The 1,202-nt window shown below is 35.4% G+C and overlaps 1 gene segment (V, D, J or C); it reads right to left on the bottom strand.

Moving 5' to 3' along the window:
* Positions 1–6: 6 nt before the first annotated feature.
* LOC107682814 (Ig lambda chain V-II region TOG-like) lies at positions 7–487 on the bottom strand (the record flags this gene model as incomplete). The annotated part of the segment is given in 2 exon segments: positions 7–305; positions 411–487. Coding segments are annotated over 2 exon segments (369 nt in total), but the record flags the coding sequence as incomplete, so codon positions are not given.
* Positions 488–1,202: the final 715 nt, after the last annotated feature.

The following is a 1,202-nucleotide window of genomic DNA, read 5'->3' as shown; positions in this document are numbered from 1 at the left end:
TCTTAGAGCACAGTAATAGAGAGCTGAATCTGACAGAGTTACACTTTTAATGGTCAGTGAAGTGGATTTCTGGGATGTAGTTGATCCAAATCGATGGGGGTCTGGTATGTTCTCATATGTCTCTGATCGTCCACCTTTACGCAGTATATATTCTGGCTGTGTGTTAGAAAACTGTCTGTACCAATAAAGGAAAACATAGCTGCTGCTTGTGTCATATGAACACTCCAGTGTTACAGAATCTCCTTCTGTACTGGAAACACTGGTCCTCTGGTCACTTGGTCGAATCCAATCTTGACAGATAACACCTGGAAAGAAATGTTTTTAGTAAGATACAGTTTCACTATTAAGATGTGTATATATATTTAAAGATCTGAATAATCATACAAATGTATTAGACTTGTGACTTGTACCTGATGCTATAAGGAAAAACAGCAGTAGATATTTTCCGATTTGTTGACTGAGCATTTGGAGTCTTTCCATGATCACATCAGATAAGTCTTAATGTGCTAAGTTTCTTGAAAGGTTGATCTTTAAATATCAGGGGGTGGATACAAAAACAGGAAGTACAATTGCTCTTGACTGCTTGTCACACAACATCTGCATTGCTCTGAGACTTGTAGGTCCCAAAAAGAGGAACATTTTCAAGGGTTAACCGTTTCTAAGACTTCCTGCAGGTGGCGATCTAATATCATAAAAGAAATGTACTTCAGCTGAGCATAATTGTATACATCTTTACTTTTGTACATGAAATCCATACCTCTTGTCAGGGTACTGTATGAAACTATTTCTAAAACATTCAGTAGTTTTTTAGATATATGATTCAGTTTTTTTCTATGATTCAGAAAAAAATTATATTAATTATTTATTGACTGATTAAAAAATATGCATTTAAAATATTTAACATTTTTTCATTTATATTTTAAATTTTTTTTTCAAATATTTTATGAAGATGTGCAATGTATGGTACATTCAACTACAGTATCACTGTTGGGAGGGTTTTTGTACAGTGTTGTTGTGTTTCCTGTCACTGTGGGCGTCAGGGCACAGTAATACAGAGCAGCATCTGTTAGTTTAGCAGAGGAGATCTCCAGAATCACATGGGTTTTCTCTTCATTCACTTTCCCAGAGAATCGAGGATCTCGATCCACAATTTCTGACATTTGTGAAACCTTTCCGGTAGAGTGTAGAATAAGCATAAGAAA

The sequence above is a fragment of the Sinocyclocheilus anshuiensis genome, unplaced genomic scaffold, assembly GCF_001515605.1.
Source record: "Sinocyclocheilus anshuiensis isolate Anshui unplaced genomic scaffold, SAMN03320099.WGS_v1.1 C32624512, whole genome shotgun sequence".
NCBI classification, from domain to species: domain Eukaryota; kingdom Metazoa; phylum Chordata; class Actinopteri; order Cypriniformes; family Cyprinidae; genus Sinocyclocheilus; species Sinocyclocheilus anshuiensis.
The sequence above is the reverse complement of the archived record's forward strand: the minus strand, read 5'-3'. Positions and strand labels throughout refer to the sequence as shown.